Here is a 17,180-nt window from a genome sequence, read left to right as displayed (position 1 = left end):
CTCTTGTCTATACAATAAATAAAGAAGAAGAAGCTATAAAAAAAAAAAAACTATTGATGCTTGATCTTTATTTTATATTATTTTTTATATTTTTTAACAAAAATAACTCTGAGTATTAAATATGTGATTTTTTTTCATGAAGGATATTTTTAAAAAGAGTGAACTATAAAAATAGTCTTTGGACTATGGGTTTATCTCGTCTATAATCCCTGGATTTTAAAAATATCGCCAATAGTCCCTGGACTAAGGGTTTATCTCGAAATTAGTCCTTTTGGCTTTTTTTGGTACGAAAATACCCTTTGATATTATTTTGGGGGGTTTGGGCAATTTGATCTTTTTACATTTTTAACATTTTAAATCTGATATTATTTTAGTTGTGTACTAACTTTGATATTATTTCAAATTTATCATCCTTTTTCCCTTTTGTCATCCTTCACTTTGTTTCTTTATTTCAATATTAGATTTAATTTTACAAAATTTTAAATTTTAATTTCTAAATATCAATAAATTTTTTTAATTATAAAAATTATTAAATAGCAAAAATTAATAGTTATAATCAATATTTGATAGTGTATAGTACTATGTAATCAATAAGGTATGACAACGCCTTAGTTTTAATCAATATTTAATATTTAATCATAAATAGATTATATAACACAATTTATTCTGAAATAAATATGCATCTAATGTAAGACTAATATAATTTCCGTTTATTAATTTGAAAACAATCAAAATTTACTAGAAAATTTCAACAAAAATACTCCTATATAAAATTTTAAATAGGATCAAATTTTTAGTCAACTTCATAATATTTAATCACAAGCAATTATAACAACCGAACGGAGGCTAAATAGAATAACTCTTATTTTTCCATCATGATTAATATTATTTTTCCGTACTTCTTCAATTTAATTGAATATTATATTAAATAACAAAAATTAATAGTTTTAATCAGTATTTATAGTGTCCATGAATTAATAGTTTTCATTAAAAAAATTTATTGATATTTAAAAATCTAAATATTAAATTTAATTTTATAAAATTAAATCTAATATTGAAATAAAAAAAAAAAACAAATTCAGTGAAGGATAACAAAATGGAAGAAAAATGATAATTTTGAAATAATATCAAAGTTAGTACATAACTAAAATAATATCAGATTTAAAATGTTAAAAGTGTAAAAAGACCAAATTGCCCAAACCACCCAAAATAATATCAAAGGGTATTTTCGCACCAAAAAAAGCCAAAAGGACCAATTTCGAGATAAACCCTTAGTCCAGGGACTACTGGCGATATTTTTAAAGTTCAGGGACTATGGGCGAGATAAACTCATAGTCCAGGGACCATTTTTGTAGTTCACTCTTTTAAAAATTTCAATTAATAGTACCAAATATGTGATTATTTTTTCTTTCTTTATTATTTCTCTTTTTCGTTCTTTAGTTTCTTCTTTATTTTTTCTTCGTTTTCTTCTTTCTTTTTAGTATTTTATCTTCCTTTTGTTATCTTTTTCTCCTTAGTTTATGTTTCTTCTTCCTTCTTTTTTCCTTTCTCTTTTTTTTCTTCTCTCTTTTTTTTCTTCTTTCTTTTTAGTGTTTTATACATACATTTAATTGTATTCATAATACAAATAAAAAAACAAAATACTTAATTAAATTAATTATTTAAAGTAATTAAAACAATTAAATTTTTTTTATTGAATTATTTTATACTCATTTTAAGGTTGAAACACCTAAGGGCTCGTCTGGTAGGGCTGTAACTAATTAACATGGATGTATGGTTAATGAGTTTTCCTGAATTCATGGGCAGCATTTTCCATTGTTTGGTTCAGCCCATCTAATTTGTTAATCCCTTTTCCATTGTTTGGTTGAATTGGGGAAGGCCTGAAACATACAAGGCCCATAACTATAATACCCCTTCTCGTTTTCACTTGTCCGCTCGTCCCTCCCAAATGGAAACATCGACAAAGGAGCATTATTAAACAAGGCACAACAGCTTGCATGGAGGGCCAAACTAAGTAAACTAAAAACAACAATGAACATAGACAAACCAGAATTGGGAATGGAGTATGTTGATACAGAAGAGGGAAGGGAGTGTGTGTGCAAAATGTGACCGGAACATTATGGACGACAATACTCCATTTACAATTGAAAATAAAATGCTGCACACAAGATAGTTTAAGAGAAACAGAGCACAAAATCGGATCACTGCACATATTCAGGAGAGATACGAAGGGGGTTACAAATTGTCAAACAATTAATTTAGCATATGCACAAACTCACGCCCAATTCTAATTTCCCAAACAATTTCAAATCCAGGTAGCAAGGCAACCAATTCAAAAAGGCAAAAATTCACCCAAGGAGTTCCTCCAATTCGCCCAAACCAAAAATGGATGTCAACGACGAAATCGCAGATCGGAAACCATATCAATAAACAACATAATCGAACAAGAATCCATAGAACCACGGAAATCGAACCATAAAACCGACGCAGATATACACTACAAACAAGAATCGAAAATTCGTATCGGAGGTTACCCGGAATTTGGTCAGCCGCTGCGACAAAAATTCAACCTCCAACGGTAACAAATAGAGGAATTTGGAGGGCAAAATCGAACAATTGCTACGTTTTCAGCCAACTCTTGAAAATCCCGTCTCATATACCTCCTCCACACCCTAATGGAGTTGGCACACCTTTGCTGATAGTAGTAGATGTAGGTGGGAAACCCGGTAGATGTATACAGGGTCACTAGAAACGTTTACCGCCTACCAAATGCCGGAAAGAAAGTGCATGGGTGGGTGTTTCACGGCGTTTCACGCGTACCAGACGAATCCTAACTAAAAATATTCAACTTTTTATATCATTATGAATACAATTCACAATGTAAATTTTTTATTAAGGCTATATTGATTGGTTACTAATTTAATGTAAAATAATAATAATAATAATAATAAATTATATTTATATTTATAAGGCTATATTAAGGCTATATTAAGGCTATTATTATTACATAATATTTATAATTATATTTAAGTATTTTTGAATGATATTAAAAATGAATTAATTATTAATTTATAATATCAAAATAACAATATTAATATTGATTAATAATAATAGTATAAAGAGTGAGGAGAATGGGAAAATATATTATCACTTTTGGTACTAATTTTATGTGTGCCTAAAATACCCTTTATGACATAAATGGGAAAATATATATGTTTAAAGGGAATTTTTGGAAGAAAATTGCATCAGGTACCAAAAATGTGATTTATAGGTACTAAAACGATATAAAATAAAGATCAGGTACCATTTACGTGCGAAATCGAAAAATCAGGACCATTTATGTAGTTCACTCAAAGAAAAAAATGGGAGTACTACTTATGTGATTTATTTAAGGGGTATCAAAACAAGTACCCGCACCCGATTTCGGCTAAAATACCAGTCCCAATACCCCTCCCACACTGTGTATATACCCGATATCCAAGTCGGGTATCCCGCACCCGACCCGACCTGAAATTTTTTTAGTTTTAATAACTAGTGTTAGAAGCCATAATCATTCCATACGAAATACAATGGAAATAAGTCAAGAATAAAAAAAAAGTTGGAGATGAAAAAACTTGTTGGATGTTATAAACTAACTTGTTAGGAAAATAAAAAACAAAAACAAAACTCATGTTTACCTGAACTAGCATATGCGGCCGAAGTCGTTGCTACTTGCTAGTGCCCTCAGACACGGGTGGTGGCGGGTGGAAGGAAGCGGCGAGTGGAAGGAGAAGAGAAAATGTAAAAAGACTAAAAAATTAACTCTATTTAAAAGATTCAAACGATGAATGAGCTGAAGTTAAAAAATCACTCTCTAATTTGCATAATTAAAATTAATATTAAAAATTGGGTATGTCGAGATTAACGGGTTTATCCACTCGATAACCTAAAAATGATTTAGAAAATAAGTGTACTTTAAACGATTAAAGCTCATCTCTAATGAAAAAAATGATTTAGAAAATAAGTTCTCTAAAATTACATTTTAAACATGTATTAAGCGATCCAAACATCATGGATAAGACATGTTTATTATTACAATATTTCAATTTTAAAAAATGTTGAAGCCCAAGTCTCTGTAATCTTGCTTAAGATTTTATCCACCTTTAACCTAATACTCCATATTCTTAAAATTTTTTTGACCATCATGCTTTCTCAGACTATTCACTTTATTTTATAGAGTGAACTACAAAAATGGTCTCTGGACTATGGGTTTATCTCACCCATAGTCCCTAGATTTTAAAAATATCGCCAGTAGTCCCTGGACTAAGGGTTTATCTCAAAATTGGTCATTTTAGCTTTTTTTGGTACGAAAATACCCTTTGATATTATTTTGGGGGGTTTGGGCAATTTGGTCTTTTTACACTTTTAACATTTTAAATCTGATATTATTTTAGTTATGTACTAACTTTGATATTATTTCAAAATTATCATTTTTCTTCCATTTTGTTATCCTTCACTGAATTTGTTTTTTATTTATTTCAATATTAGATTTAATTTTATAAAATTAAATTTAATATTTAGATTTTTAAATATCAATAAATTTTTTTAATGAAAACTATTAATTCATGGACACTATAAATACTGATTAAAACTATTAATTTTTGTTATTTAATATAATATTCAATTAAATTGAAGAAGTACGGAAAAATAATATTAATCATGATGGAAAAATAAGAGTTATTCTATTTAGCCTCCGTTCGGTTGTTATAATTGCTTGTGATTAAATATTATGAAGTTGACTAAAAATTTGATCCTACTTAAAATTTTATATAGGAGTATTTTTGTTGAAATTTTCTAGTAAATTTTGATTGTTTTCAAATTAATAAACGAAAATTATATTAGTCTTACATTAGATGCATATTTATTTCAGAATAAATTGTGTTATATAATCTATTTATGATTAAATATTAAATATTGATTAAACTAAGGCGTTGTCATACCTTATTGATTACATAGTACTATCACTATCAAATATTGATTATAACTATTAATTTTTGCTATTTAATAATTTTTATAATTAAAAAATTTATTGATATTTAAAAATTAAAATTTAAAATTTTGTAAAATTAAATCTAATATTGAAATAAAGAAACAAAGTGAAGGATGACAAAAGGGAAAAAGGATGATAAATTTGAAATAATATCAAAGTTAGTACACAACTAAAATAATATCAGATTTAAAATGTTAAAAGTGTAAAAAGATCAAATTGCCCAAACCCCCCAAAATAATATCAAAGGGTATTTTCGTACCAAAAAAAGCCAAAAGGACTAATTTCGAGATAAACCCTTAGTCCAGGGACTATTGACGATATTTTTAAAATCCAGGGATTATGGACGAGATAAACCCATAGTCCAGGGACCATTTTTGTAGTTCACTCTATTTTATAAAGTTTACATAGTATGTCAAATATTACCAGACTTTTCAATTCACACTACCTAACTGAAGCCTTCTTATTTGTATAGCTTTTCCGTAGTTAGTCAAATAGGTTTCGTGCCACATAGTTTAATTGCTTGAGATAATTCATTACTCTTTCAGTCACACAATTGGCCTTTGTACAATATGTACATAATGATTTAGTACACATTAACAACCGGAACAATTAATAAATATATAGTACTATTATAAATTAACATTTCCCATCAAAACAATGTCAAATCACAAATGGAGGTTTCGATATTTTTCAAAAATTATCCTTGTATATACAATATTTTAAAAAAAAATTCTTTTATTTTTTTTATTACTATTGAATTTTGCATTAAAATTTGAATTGTTAACAATTCAAATTATTTTTCATGGAATGGATATGGTACGTGTATGTAAATATATGTTGGGCCTCCAACGTAGCAGGCTGAGATAGAGATGGCCCATACCCGTTTTATGTCGACAGCCAATCAGATCTCCCAAATCCCGCAGCCCTATTTTCTCTTAGAGGGGTCTTTTGGTCATTTTAGGCAATTAGCCCCGATTTTGTGTTAGCAGCCGAATTGCAAATGACGTATCTACCCCTGAAAATTTCTGAAAAGCCCCATTCCGCCCCTCTAATCATATTAAGCAAAGCAGTTTCACTTTCTCTCTCTTCCCCCACCCCCACATTGTTGATGTTCAGAGGTTCTGTGTGTGTGTAAAATTTTCACACTTTCTTCCAGTTAATTCATTCACATATCGAAAGAGGCTAAAAATTGAATTCAGGATAAAGGATAACAAGGTAACAGAAAACCGCTGTTAATTGCTAATTGAAGCTTAGCAATCGCGGGTTTCTCTCTGACCTAGGGTTTGGCTGGAAATTGGAGTCAAATCTACACTTTTGGTTGATTTTGATAAGTATCTGTGGTTTTTAGAATCTGGGTATTTCCAATTTGTGCCAAGACTGCATTTTTATGCATGCATGTTTGCTTCTGTGTTGAACTATCCGGGGGTTTTGTGAAATAGTCATTGGAAGTTTTATTCTGTGGGGTTTAAAGAGAAAAGTGATGATTCTGGGGTTTTGAGGGGTGGGTCTGTAATGGGTAGTACAGGCGAAGCTGACAAGAAACGGCGTCATGTTAGCTCCTTATCGCCCACTGCCGCCATGGCCAAGAAGCGTCATCTGGCGGCGCTATCTGAGGAGAAAAAGGTGAGGCTGCTACTTTTTCTTTTTCCTTTTTTTTTGTTTTGTTTAATATTTCTAAATAAGAACTTTCTGTTACTAAGACTCAAAGTAGAATTATGTTTACAAGCAATTTTATGCATGAAAAGTGTTTGATTCCCACGTGATAATTATTGGTTGGAGAGACACACGAAATGCACTAATGATCTTGGGATGAAGGTGTTTCTAAGTTCATGTAAATTCACAAGTTCTGTGCTTTGTTCGTGCTAATCTGATGGCAAATTTCCAATCGTATGTTATTCATGGTGCAGTTTTAGTTAACCATGTTTCTATCAGGGACCTTGAGTTTCTTTATCTAATATCCATATACATTGTTTTGTGTGAATGAGTCCTGATTTTAGGTTGTTGTGAATGCATTAGCATGTCTTATGTTTTTGTAGACTTAGTTTGGATGGGCTCTCTTCATTAAATATCCCTCAGAGACCATCACATTTTAATTGGCTAAGTTTATAGTCTGCTGATTCTGTTATCAATTACTTCCGACATGGTAGAAAAGTTGGGTTATAGTGCCAATCTTTTGCATTCACCCGTGTTTGGTATTATACTATTTTGTGAAGGTATCTGTGATACCTTGTTTATGTCCATGATTGTTAACTAGAAGTCATGTACTATTTATTTGTTCTTGTTTTTTCCATACAAAACATGTTCTTGCTTGTGAAAATTAACAATTACTCCCTTCGTCCCACTCAAGATGTCCACATCCTGTGCCACATTAGGAGGAGTTGTTAGGTGGAATAAGTAGAGAGAAAAAGGTAGTTGAATATATTAATGAGGAGAGAGGAGAAAAGAATTTATTTCCATATATAGAAAATGGACATCTTTAGTGGGATATAAATTAAAAGGGAAAGGTGGACATCTTGAGTGAGACGGAGGGAGTACTAGATGATAGCAGCAGCATTTTGTGAATCAAAAGCACTAGTGGTGCAGGCATCTATTGTATTGGATGACCAGTGTATTCAGTAAATACTGTGCTAACCAATTCTATTTGATAAAAGGAGTTTTTTTCTTCATTTTCACACGTTTGTAAGCTGCAGATTTGCTGTCTGTGTACACTTATCAGACGGGGTACTGAACTTGATTGCATTCCTTCCATTGGATCATTGATTATATATCTGATAAATTGTGACTGCACACTTTCCTGTGAAATTTATAGTGTTTGATGTGGCGACAACTAATAGTCAAATTTTTGAATTGCTGTAGCTCGACGCAGCAGTGCTTCAATTTCAAAATCAAAAACTCGTACAGAAGTTGGAAACTCAGAAGGTTGAGATTAATGCCCTTGAGGACAGATTGTGTCAGTTGAGGGATAAACAACATTCATATCATAAAACTTTAGCTGAGGTTGACAATTCGTGGAAAGAGGTACATGAGTATGATGTATGAGTGGGTTTTCTTATTTTTCTTACTAATGATAAAAACATGTATGTTGATTATATTTTGAGGTTTTGTCTAGATTTAGTTTTTGTTTGTAGCATCAATTCAAGCAGGTTAATCAACTTTAAAATTATCAGAGAGCCTGATAAAATCGTAATGGAGATTACGTAATGGTATCTTCAGTTTTGCTCACTCTTTATTCCATTTCAAGCTACATTGGCCCCTTGGAGAATCATAACACAAAATATTTTGACCTCTACACCTACTCACAATTATTAATGGACGCAGAGAAATGGAACTATATCCGGCTAAGGATTTATGTAATCATAATTAGATATATTTCTAACTGGTGACTGGCTAAAAAATGCTACTATAAAAGAGCTGTAGGATTGACTTGTGGTAAGGAGGTGAACATTTATGCAAGAAAGGGCTTACCCTTCATTTTCCTCGAGTGTAGTCAACCAGCTCCATAAGTTTGCTGTATATCTAGGGATATATAATAATCTGATGCACCCGTTAAGCTAGTGAAACTTGATGCTGATAGCTGTAAACATAAATTATACATAGATCTATCTGGCATTTACAAAATATTTGCCTACTCATTTTAAAATGGCTCCAATATTTCACCAGCTGGTTGATCACTTGGCGTCACATTCTAACTGCACACTAGAAAATACAAAAGATGTTCGAGGTTTTGGACGCCACCTAGCAAAAGAAGGTAAGCGATGCTAATTGCAGATGTGTTTATGTAAATGCATTTCTTTCCTATTTTTTGGAGATTAAACTATATGTTCAAACATTGTTTTATTGTAATAGCTTTAATTTTTGACGATGACACCTTCCAATTTTTATGAGCATATGCTGATGAATATCGTCTTATGTGCATATTTTTTCTGTGTTGTTAGTTTGTGACTCAAAGAGGGCTATTATTACATGCCTATCTGATTGGCTGTTAGATGATGCATATCTTTTTTGCTTGATTGGTCAAAATTATATACATGGACAAACATATTCTGGTATGCAGGCAGGCACTCCATCATTCCAGGGGGAGGGGTGTAGCACCTATTTTAATGAGCCTGTGTGCTCTCACAGAACAAATTTTATGATGAGTCTCAGAGTTTGTGGCGATCTTGTCTTTCTTAAAGCCTGATATTTTAGAATAGGCCTTCTCTTTCTGTGACTGGGTGGACATTTAGTACACTATTAATATTATATCAATAAGAGTTGGTTTCTAGAACTTCACCTCAGAAAAAAAGGACAGAGGATTTGTAGCTATAAATTCCTTTCTGGACAGTCACCTGTGTGGCACCTAGTCGAGCTCCATTATATTATCATGAAACATTTCCAGACATTTCTTCTATTTATAAACAGTGATTAGCTTCTTTTAGATGTATTGTTTTGCATAAAATTGCATTGCCATATCTACAAAGTACAAACAGTATTTAAATGTAATACTTTTGTCTGTATGTATATGAATTACTCGGTTTAGCTCCTAGTTTCGGATGAATTTTGCTGTCTCACACAATTTGCAGTCTAAATGCTGTTTGCTCTATGCTGTGTTTTTTTTTGGAGCTTTTGCTAACAAAGTCATACAAATTGCATTAATAGATTGTGATTCGCCACCAGAGGATACTTTACTGAGCCGGCTCTTAGAAACTGGTGCAACTGAAAGTAGCTCAGCCAGTACATTAATGAATCCACCTGAAGAAGAGAAAAAAATAAATGGTGAAATGACAGAGAAATTAGAGATTATACTCAAGAATATAATAGCTTCTTTTGATGATTTGAACAATTTGAAGAGTATATTGTACGCGGCATCTCTGAAGACACTCTCTTCTAATGGTAAGACCATATTGTTATTTTGCATGATGCGTCAGTTTGTGAATGAAGTTCATCAAGTTCTTTTACAATTTCTTTTTTATGGCTTCCTTCTTTCCCAGTGTTGCTATGCTTATGCATCTGTCTCTGTGTTTAGTCACTTATTTACTTTTTGGCACTCCACTGTAGGACAGAGCCAGAAGGTGGTTTTTTCTGATTTGCTAACCGAGGTTAGAAATATGAGGATGGCAACCTTGAAGCTCCACTTGAAGCATAAATCGTTGGCCGGTGAGCTGCAAAGACATAGAGACACCGATGCGAAGAATAAAGCTGATCTGAAGCGTTTGAAAGGTATTATTTTTTTTTTATTTCTTCTCTATATTCCACACACAAAATAGCCGCTTCTCAGTGTATTCCCCTTTCTGGTCTGGCTTAAGATGCACCTGATAGAATTTGAAAAGGCTCACCTGATAGACATGTTATGTATGGTATTCCACACCCACCTGTACAAAAGAACTTATGTAGCTCATTTCCAGACCCAGAATGAAAAAATAAGAAAGGATTAACTACCTCTGTTCAGTTTCTCAGCTTGCCTCTTTTAGTTGAGTTACTGGTAATAATATAATATATATGCTGGAACATAAACTGTCTATTATGTTATAGGGGACGTGTGTTTATTGAATGCTGCATTAATCTGATAATTCACATGTTCTGCATTAAGTCTCTTTAATTGTGTCCAAATGCATGGTTTTCAACAAAGTTCATACATGTCACTGCATTCTTTTGCTTTTCTATTTAAAGGAGAACTAGAAACTACAATTTGTGAACTGGAAGAAAGCAACCATAAGTTGGCGGTTATAAAAGCAGAAAGAGATGTGGCAAAGGGAGCATCTTTCCCTGTTCTAAATCAAGGTAATAGACAGGCAACGAATGATAAAGTAAGGGACAAAGAAAGAGACTTGGAAGATATGGAGTCAACCCTGAAGGAACTATTGGTATAAACTGCTTTTCTATTACTCCTCTAGTGTAGAGAACATAGTTGCTCTATATAGAAATGGCTCATAGAAAGTATCTCTGCATAGGAGCAATCATCATCTCGACTAGAAGAGCTCAAGCGTTTTCATGAAGATAGGCTGAACACATTAAGAAACTTATCAAATTTGCAGGTTAATATGTTTCCTCGTATCTTCTGTGTATTCTCATTTCTTTCCACTTCTTGTTATTGCACATTGGCCCTTGCTTTTCTTATTAGCCTGTGCAACTTATATTGGCAGAGCAACTTGAAGAATGTTCACTGCATTTGTTCATCCCAAGCATATATTTTACTGAAAGATCAATTGACAAAGGCTAAAGCAGATGTAGTTGAATATCAAGCCCTTTATGAGAAATTGCAGGTTAAATTTGTTTTTATTTTCACATTTTCAGTTCACTTGTTGTAGCCATTTTTTTTATTAAAAAAAGAAGAGAAAAAGGGAACATATTCAATTTTTCACCCTTTCAAATTCAGGTTGAGAAAGAGAGTCTATACTGGCGGGAAAAAGAAAGTTTCATGAAAAATGAATTAGTTGATGTGCTTCAGCAATCTTCAGCTGTTGCTAACTCCAGAATAAGTGACTTGGAAGCAGAGATAGAGAGATACAACAAAGAAAAGGATTTAATTGAGGTCAAGCTGGACGAAGCATCTAAAGAACCTGGTATGGATAGTATATATTATTGTAATTCAGTAGATTTGTTGTCGCTAGTTTAATTTGTTAATTACAGGCAGGAAAGAGATTATTGCGGAGTTTAAAGTTTTGGTTTCATCATTTCCTGAGAAAATGGGTCGCATGCAAAATCAGTTAGCTAAACACAAGGAGACTGCTGCAGACATTCACAGTTTGCGAGCTGATGTTGAATCACTGACTAATATTCTCAACTGCAAGGTGAAGTTTGATAACTTGTCCATTCTATTTTGTTTTAGCTCGGTGTTCAAAGTTACTAAAATTCCACATATGTACATGTGCTTCTGCGTGTCATAAACAGGCTAAGGAGTTGGAGACTTTGACTTCCAGATCAGCGCAGCAAAATGCTGACATTCAGAGACTACAAGCAGTGGTACAGAATTTTCTTATGTTATATGCATTTGGTCGCATATCTTTACTGACTCAGGCTAACTCTGTATGCAGTCTTTTGTTTTTGTTTGTAACAGTAGATTATAGCCTATTTCTTAACATAACAGACCTCAGATAAGGACATAATGAAAATCCCTATCTACTGTAGTTGGGCTTTTAGAAAAAAATGACTAATGAGATTTGCAAGAACTATTTCGAAATAGAGGGATCTGATAAGAATTTTAAAATTTGGTTTTTGGGCACAGATCAGTGATTTAAAGGCGACAGTTACAGACTTGAAGCTCTTCCTAGAAATGTATGGGCACCAATCGGTTGATTCAAGGTTGGTATTCTTCATATTTTTAATATATTCATAAAACTTTCAATAATGTAAGTACCTACGTTGAGTACGGCTTCAAATGATTTTCTGGTATGTAATTGCTGGTGAATCTTTCTCTACAAACCCTACAAATTCATTAAGTTTTCAAAACAGATTATGAAAAGGAAAAATTAGCACTCGAATGGTTGGATGCATATATTTTGCTGCATGTCTGTCATTAAAATCTAAGGTCATCTTTGTGGGTCCATCTGAATGAACTACCACTGTATTCATACCTTTTGTTTTTGAAATACTATGTCATATGCAGGGATGTTAGTGCAGCTAGAAGTGCCGAGATAAAGGCATGGGCTCAAGTTCAAGGCCTTAAATCCTCCCTTGACGAGCGTAATCTGGAGTTGCGAGTTAAAGTTGCAATTGAAGCAGAAGCAAAAGCCCAGCAGAAATTAGCTGCTTCGGAGGCTGAGATTGCTGAGCTGAGACAGAAGTTAGAGTCTTCTAAGAGGTCCATTTCTTTGCGAATCCTATAAATGTTGCTCTCATCTTTTTTGCATTAAGAAATTAGGCGTGCTATTGGCTTTTGCTGAATATGGTTCTTCATCTGGTTATGCCTGAGTATGTTACATCTTCCATACTTGGATGGATCTACCATACTTGTGTAATTTTGTGCCTGGGACATTTTATGTGATATTAGCTTATAAATAGTAAAAACAAATATTGTATAATTGCTTCTTACCATTGTAAGGTGAACCTTATCTAGTTAGTAAAAAAATTATTAGAAACCAGTATATCAGTATAGATTCCCTATATTTCATCTAAATTATGCTGTATTTCTTTTTTAAATGTATAGTAATAGTAGCTAGATGATATAATGGTTTTGATTGTCATTTTCTGATTACAGTGCCAAGGAAACAATGACCTGGCCACTTTTCTAGTGATTTAAATAATTGAAAGCCAGTACATCTGTGAATACCAAAAGATGAGGAAACATTATTTTGAATCTACTTACATTTTTATTATACATGTGAATAGGCTACCTGGAACCCCTAAATTATAAGCTGAAATTTTCAAATGGGAAGACTCGAGATGTCATGACAATGTGTGGAAACCGTAGGAACATGTGTATTTGTGTGTCTAGGTAGATGATAATTAGAGTTGGTTTCGAATTGGTCAAGTTAAACCATATACCCTTTCAGAAATTAGTCAATGGTCGCGGCCCAGATTCTATATCTGTGTGTATTCTTATAGTTTCTTCCACTGCCATAGCAGGGAAAAATCAAGCTTTTCTGCTAGCTTAACCCTTTCAGAAATTTGTCTATGGCTGCGACTTTGATTTATATCTGCGTGCATTCTTATAGTTTCTTCTACTGCTATAGCAGGGAAAAATCAAGCCTTTCTGATGGCTTAAAATCCAAGCATGAAGAGACCGAGTCCTACCTGGTTGAGATAGAGGTTTGTATTCCATCTTAACTTCTATGAGTCATAGCTCTCAAATATGAAATTGATCCTTATTTTCTACACACATTCTGAGTTCTGGCATATTTTCTAAAGTTGGATAGGTTTCTATCATGCATCCTAAATTAGACTAAGAGTTGCCTGTATTGCTACAGACTATTGGGCAGGCGTATGATGATATGCAGAGCCAGAACCAGCAGCTTTTGCAACAAATCACCGAGAGAGATGACTATAATGTTAAGGTTATAACTCCATTGATTCTGTAATTTCAGCTGGATTTCTAAAGAATAAGTTTTCTGATTGTTTGCTTTCAATTGAACCAAAATATTATGGCGAGACATTTAAATTCGTACGAGTATTATTTTGGACTTAAAAAAGGAATGCATCTACATACACTGTGTAGGAGGAAGTAACTTATCAACATTAAAGTTTCTTCAATATCTATTTGGTTATGGGGACCTAAATAGTAAATTCACAGAAATCCATTTATCAATTGGACACTATCTGCATATCCACCACCCTGAATATTATTAAAAAACTCTGATGCAAAACAGAAGATTATACTTGATCCATCATTTTAGAGTCTGTGCCTGCTGTTATCAGGATAGCTGTTATTCTTATTTTTCAATGTGAAATTGTGAATACTATTCCCTAAACCCTAGTTGCTATCAATTACTTGCGTTTGTATCATATGTTTTTCATGATATATTGCATGATATCGACTGCATGATTGCACATGCTTCCTTGTGGATCTTTGTCATGGTTAACTAAGTTTTATGCTTTATAATGTTCATGCTCTGAGGAATACTTTGTCCCTCTTCCGGGGCTGAGCATTCTAACTTTCGCACACCCACCAGGCCATGCAAGTGTATTCTCACATTCCTTGAACTCTAGGGTTTGTCTTTAACGATCTTCTGTCATGTCATGTGGATTCTGTTGTAGGGTTAGCAAAGGTAGTTTCTATTTTGTACCATTATGCTTTTCACTTTTCAGTTACGCTCATTGAGATAATTGTCCAGAATGAAGTTTAGGTTTTAATAATCTCTGTTCAGCAGCATTTCTCATGAACAATTTATATTAGAGGAGAGTAGTCCTTGTTCGAGTTTAACTAAGCCTGGCTCTTTTTTAGTATCCTCCTTGTACTATAGTCTCTCTTAAATGTATCTGTACTTTAATGTTGGTTTGGAAATCGGAAACACAAGGGAAAGATTAGTACCGTCCTAAGGCCTAAACTTGATCTTTCTTCTTTTCTAGAATATCCTAAAATCTACAATATTCCCATATATTGTTTTTGTAACTAATTGCATACCAAAATAATGATGCAATACTGTAACACTTGAGGCTCAGAACTCATTTTCAACCATCTTGAAAATTTTCTATAGTATTGGAACAGGGTGATTACACAGATAGAGTTGGCGAAAGTCTTTTGTTGCTCCAAGGAAAAAAGTGGGAAAACCACTCCTCAAAAAACTATTGTTATTATTTTCCCAAAAATGATAATTATGTCAAACCTTTGGTTTGTTTTCTCTAATCAATATATATTCTTTCAAATTGGTTATAAACTCTGGGAAAAGAAACTCTGTTTCCAACCTCTGATGCATATATCTGGTGGATGCCTTTGTTGATGAATCACTTCCATTTTGGTTTGTGTTTCAGCTTGTTTTAGAAGGCGTGCATTCAAGACAGATAGGAGATGCTCTGCTTATGGAGAAGAGAATGTTGGATAAATCTGTACAACAGACCAAGAAAACTGTAGATTTTTATAACTTTAAGGCTAGCCGAATTGAAGACCAGGTAGTATGAGTGGCATACATAGGGTCATTTGTGGAAGTTGATTGTATTAATAATCTTTTTGGCTGCAGTTGAAGGGGTACTCAGATCAGAGACAGAGGCTTGCAGAAGATAGAGCCCACAATGCTGCTGCTTTGGAAGGCACTCAAAGAAGACTGTTAGATGTGAGGAAAACTTCTCAACTACTGATGGGAACAGTTGAAGAAGCACAGGCGCAGGTTGATAGGAGTAGGGTGTCTCTTACTGAGATGCAGATAGAACTAGAGAAAGAAAGGTGTTCAGGGTTAATATAATTCTTATTTCAGCTACATGAAAAACTATTTTCTCACTTCTTGCGGCTCTTTCTTTTTAATTAGGTTTGAGAGAAAAAGAGTTGAGGAAGATCTAGATAATCTAAGGAAGAAGGGTCAACAACTAAAATCCCAAGTTGAGGGCTCCTCTGTAATTGAAAAGCTCAAAGAGGAACTCAGGGAATACAAGGAAATTCTGAAGTGCAGTGTCTGCCTTGACAGAAGGAAAGAGGTAATTCCCATTTTGAGATACATGAGAAAATGAATAAGCTAGCATTATCTTATAAGAGATTGCTGTGTTGTACAAGTTTTTATTTCCTTTTCAAGATTTTTGAAACATACGAGACTACAAGATTTATTTGGATGATAAAAGAATGACTTTCTCACTTCAGGTGTATGTTACCTAACAATACCATATCCCCAGGCACACAATATGGTTGGACGACTTATGGGATGATTAGGTTTAGAGGGTACTATATTCGTTCATGCTGTGGGTTTATTTCAGTTAGGAGCTAACAATTACCTTTTGCCAGGTGGTCATCACAAAATGTTATCATCTGTTTTGCAATGCATGCCTTCAGAGAATAATTGAAACACGCCGTCGTAAGTGCCCAGTTTGTGCGGCAAGTTTTGGCGTTAATGATGTCAAACCTGTATACATCTGATCATTATGGTTCCTGGCACCAATGCATATGTGTACCGGGTCCGTGTGCACCTAGAAGTTCACTCTGACGATGATGTTTCACATGTACTATATAATACTTTTTGCTCTGCTGAATCCAAGAAAAGACCACATCGCAACTGATAGAGGTCCCTTTCTAGAAATTGCTTGTAGCGTAGGTTTGCTCTTTCTGGTTTAGATGCTGGAAGTGTTTTTTGATTTTTTTTGAAATAGTGTTCATGAGTTGCCCTCATCATTTGCTTGCTCCAAGAAACTGGGTGCTTTTTTGACTTGCTGCTTGCAGATTGAATTCAGTCCAGTTCTCCATATGACGGTTTTGCAAGTAAAGAAAGCAATTGATGCAAAGCCCCGTGGTTTCCAAGTGTGTATGGATTAGCATGGAGCTTCATATGACTTTGGTCTTAGACTCTTAGGTTCTTCTATGCCGCTGTGTACAGATTTTGTATCTCAATTTTGTTGCTAGTGTCTAGTTTGAGTTGTTTTAGGAGAAACAAGCAAAATATCAATGTTCAATCAGTAATTTTTTATTGTCAATTTGCACGCCCATACCATTTGAATGTTCTGATTGAATAATACATCCTTATGAGTAAGCTTGTTTTGGGCATTCAGTTTTAAAGATCTGCATGTGTGTTGTGTGCTTGACTGATCGTTTGTGAGA

The 17,180-nt window shown here is 33.5% G+C and overlaps 1 protein-coding gene across 3 annotated transcripts; it reads left to right on the top strand.

Moving 5' to 3' along the window:
* The first annotated feature begins 6,110 nt into the window (after positions 1 to 6,110).
* HUB1 (histone mono-ubiquitination 1) lies at positions 6,111 to 17,056 on the top strand. Of its 3 annotated transcripts, none has more exons than XM_048122366.2 (19): positions 6,111 to 6,652; positions 7,886 to 8,047; positions 8,690 to 8,777; positions 9,668 to 9,901; positions 10,067 to 10,228; positions 10,679 to 10,872; positions 10,960 to 11,043; positions 11,152 to 11,271; positions 11,385 to 11,571; positions 11,639 to 11,799; positions 11,900 to 11,971; positions 12,234 to 12,310; positions 12,615 to 12,809; positions 13,684 to 13,756; positions 13,915 to 14,001; positions 15,416 to 15,553; positions 15,622 to 15,824; positions 15,907 to 16,072; positions 16,374 to 17,056. In XM_048122366.2, exons 1-19 carry the CDS (start codon positions 6,542 to 6,544, stop codon positions 16,503 to 16,505), a joined length of 2,646 nt encoding a protein of 881 aa, XP_047978323.2. In that variant the 5' UTR covers positions 6,111 to 6,541; the 3' UTR covers positions 16,506 to 17,056. The 3 variants fall into 3 exon arrangements, with proteins under 3 accessions (XP_047978323.2, XP_047978321.2, XP_088918561.1); XM_048122364.2 differs by having other exon boundaries at positions 13,681 to 13,756; XM_089062435.1 differs by lacking the exon at positions 16,374 to 17,056 and adding an exon at positions 16,233 to 16,346 and having other exon boundaries at positions 13,681 to 13,756.
* Positions 17,057 to 17,180: the final 124 nt, after the last annotated feature.

Source organism: Salvia hispanica, chromosome 1 (genome assembly GCF_029641045.1).
Source record: "Salvia hispanica isolate PSC_SH4W2 chromosome 1, Shi_PSC_v1, whole genome shotgun sequence".
Classification (NCBI taxonomy): Eukaryota; Viridiplantae; Streptophyta; class Magnoliopsida; order Lamiales; family Lamiaceae; genus Salvia; species Salvia hispanica.
The sequence above is the reverse complement of the archived record's forward strand: the minus strand, read 5'-3'. Positions and strand labels throughout refer to the sequence as shown.

Bases quoted from the DNA above. Each gene is read 5' to 3' on its own strand.
- HUB1 (XM_048122364.2), top strand. From the start codon at position 6,542: ATGGGTAGTACAGGCGAAGCTGACAAGAAACGGCGTCATGTTAGCTCC. The intron at 13,757-13,914 runs GTTTGTATTCCA...GTATTGCTACAG, and splicing joins CCTACCTGGTTGAGATAGAG to ACTATTGGGCAGGCGTATGA. The intron at 16,073-16,373 runs GTAATTCCCATT...ACCTTTTGCCAG, and splicing joins GCCTTGACAGAAGGAAAGAG to GTGGTCATCACAAAATGTTA.